This window comes from Egretta garzetta, unplaced genomic scaffold (assembly GCF_000687185.1).
Source record: "Egretta garzetta isolate BGI_Z169 unplaced genomic scaffold, ASM68718v1 scaffold223, whole genome shotgun sequence".
Lineage (NCBI taxonomy): Eukaryota > Metazoa > Chordata > Aves > Pelecaniformes > Ardeidae > Egretta > Egretta garzetta.
This window is the reverse complement of record NW_009259033.1, coordinates 550032-552625: the sequence shown is the minus strand read 5'-3', so window position 1 is coordinate 552625 and position 2594 is coordinate 550032. Positions and strand designations below refer to the sequence as shown.

The window sequence follows — 2594 nt, the reverse complement described above, 5'->3', positions numbered from 1 at the left end:
CATCCCCTCTCCCCCCACCACGGGGCAGCCGGCTCCCCGACGCCTCCCGTCTGTTCACGCCGGACCCCTCGGCAGCCGGATCGGTGCCTGCTCAGCACTTCGCCTGCTTTTCCTTTCGCTACAGCCCTCGCCTCCCTGCCCTGCGCCCCTGCTCCTGCCCGCTCCTCCGGTGGGTGCTGCTCCAGCTACGCCTGCAGATGAGGCAGGGTGCGGGCTGGAACGGAGTAGCTATTCCAAGAGAATGGGAGAGGAAAGCTTTACAAAAAATTAAGCTTTTTTTTTTCCTCCTCCAAACACGGCAGGGCATTTTTGCCTTTCCCTTCTCCGAGCGGCTTTCCTCCCCCTCCTTCCCTCTGACCTGAACCTGCTCCTCGTTACCAACGTGCGCCGCCCCGAGTCTCGTTAACCCGTGCCCCTCATTACACTGCTCCTCTTCCCGCAGCGCAGCCAGAGAAAAGGCAGTTCCACCCAGAGCGGCACGGCCAGCGTCCCTCCAGGCAAGTCCCCCCTTTCACTTCTGCTCCGCCTCGTCGGCCACTGCGGTCACCTCTATGGCGGCGGCGGCGTGCTCGTCCCCGGTGGCCTCGGTGGCACCGGATGGGACGGTCACGACTGTGCTCCCGCCGGGAGCCATTTGCGTTACGTTCTGGATGGTCGTGCCGAGTCCCGGCAGCGTCAGCAGCTGGAAGGGGCTCACCACCTTCACAACTGTGCTGCCGTCCTGGACCGCGGCCGTGCTCAGCACCGTCAGATTGGAAGCGTCCGGGTGGATCTCCACCGTACCGGGGAAGGTGGAGCCGGCGGAGGCCAGGACCGTGTACCCCCCCAGCAGCGGGGAGGCCGGGGAGCTGGCAGCGGGAGGCTGGGACGGGCTCTTCCCCAGCACTGAGGGTGGGAGGGCTGAGACCACCTTGCCGAGAGGGAGGCTGGCAAGCTGGGAGACGGGCACGCCGGGGGTGACGGCGAGCTGTGCTGGCTGGGACAGGAGATGGGAGGTGATGGCAGCTGGTCCAGAGGTGGCCCTGGTCAGCCTGGGACGTTTTAAAGGCGTGGGGACGGAGACGGGCGTGAGGGTCATCAGGACGTTGTTGAGATGCTGCGATTTGTGCTTCAGCTCCTTGGCTCGCTTGCGGTGCTCGTCACACTGCTGCTCCAGAGCTGGAGAAAGAAGAGCATCGGCTCAGCCCGGAGCTGGGACAAACTTCCCAGGGACTGTGGCAATGCCTGGAGCAGCAGCAGCCAGTCCCACCGCGGCTGGTTTAGCGCGCACCAGCTTTAAGACAAACCCCGCTTTCTTATACAGAAAGAAAACGTGCTGGCAGCGATGAGAAGTGCCGGAGCACCGGTGTGTCCCACGGGCATACCTGCCAAATCCCGCGTGTACTGCTCCCTCGAGCGATCCATCTGACACTTGTGGCTGGCCAGGACCTTCTTGACCAAATCCAGCATACCGAAGTTCTGGACTACGTTGTTGAGTAAAACAGCATCTGAAAAACAAGACGGAGATCTTTGAGGAAAGCAAAATTCCCTACGCCAAGTATTTACGGCTGAGTAAAAAGCCGTACGACAGCAAACACGTTCAGCTGAGACGGCCAAAATCTGTGGGAGAGCAACGCAAGAGGCTGGGGAAGAGGACGAGACAGGAGAAGTCATGAGAAAGTGCAAGAGGTCACTGGTGTACAAACAGTCCTCTCCTGCTTAGCAGGGGTGACATGAAATCCACTGGCACAGTAGCCGGCTGCTGCATCGTTATTCCGATGGCCTCAATTCCACCTCAGTTCCCAAGCCAAGCGCTTGTCTAGACCCAGAGCCAGCAGATAGGAAGCCCCAGGCACAGGGAATTGGAGAACTGAGGCCACCTCAAGCGTCCCTGAGCAGAGCCAAGAGCCTGCCCAGGGAGCAGCCAGAAATGGGACTGAGTTATGATGGACTGTGTCCCTAGAGAGCCATCCATATATCTCCAAGGAGAAAAAAAAATCCACAAGCCCCTCTCCCGTGACGCCTCTGAGCGCCCGTGCCCAGGTCCTTACCCCCGAGCTGCAGCGGGGGATCCTGTGCTCGCTGCTGCAAGCCCTTCATGGTCTCCACTAGCTCCTGGTGGAACTCATGGATTACTTCTTCCAGGAGACCTGTGTCCTTCAGGCTTCGCCAGAAAGCGAAGGTGTCATCTGGAGGAAGAGAAAGCAAGGGAGAACCTCAAAATCCTCGCAGGGGAGCTTTAACGGTGACGCGCTCTGGGTTCCCCTTCTGGCCCCTGGAAGGTGAAAAGTCCTCCCAGGCTGTAGGTGCAGGGTGCTGGGGAAAAGCCCAGCCAGAGCGCGCACCCGCAGGAGGGGCAGCTGGAAAAGGACCTGTTTTCCCCACCCTCTATCACACAAACAGGACACGGATGCTACAGAGAAGCCTGTTGCTCAGAGCACACCAGAGGAGCGAGAATGATTTTACGACCCCCCCTGATTTTTATTTTTCCCCCCGCCTAGAGCCGCACCAAGCACTTGGCCTGTGCTTTGACACACTTAGAAACTTCATCCCAAGACGACGGTGCAGTCAGACCGCACACAGGCAGGAGGCAAGGCAGCCCCAGGCGCCGGGAA

The 2594-nt window shown here is 60.1% G+C and overlaps 1 protein-coding gene across 1 annotated transcript in view; it reads right to left on the bottom strand.

Moving 5' to 3' along the window:
* Nucleotides 1-124: 124 nt before the first annotated feature.
* The window catches only part of GMEB2 (glucocorticoid modulatory element binding protein 2), a 13186-nt gene continuing 10716 nt past the window's right edge, over nt 125-2594 (bottom strand). Inside the window, exons 7-9 of the mRNA XM_035890372.1 lie at nt 2031-2168; nt 1365-1487; nt 125-1158 (exon numbers count right to left, since the gene is read on the bottom strand). Coding sequence (XP_035746265.1) covers nt 512-1158; nt 1365-1487; nt 2031-2168 — 908 coding nt within the window. The 3' untranslated portion in view covers nt 125-511. The remainder of the gene's footprint in view (nt 1159-1364; nt 1488-2030; nt 2169-2594) is intronic.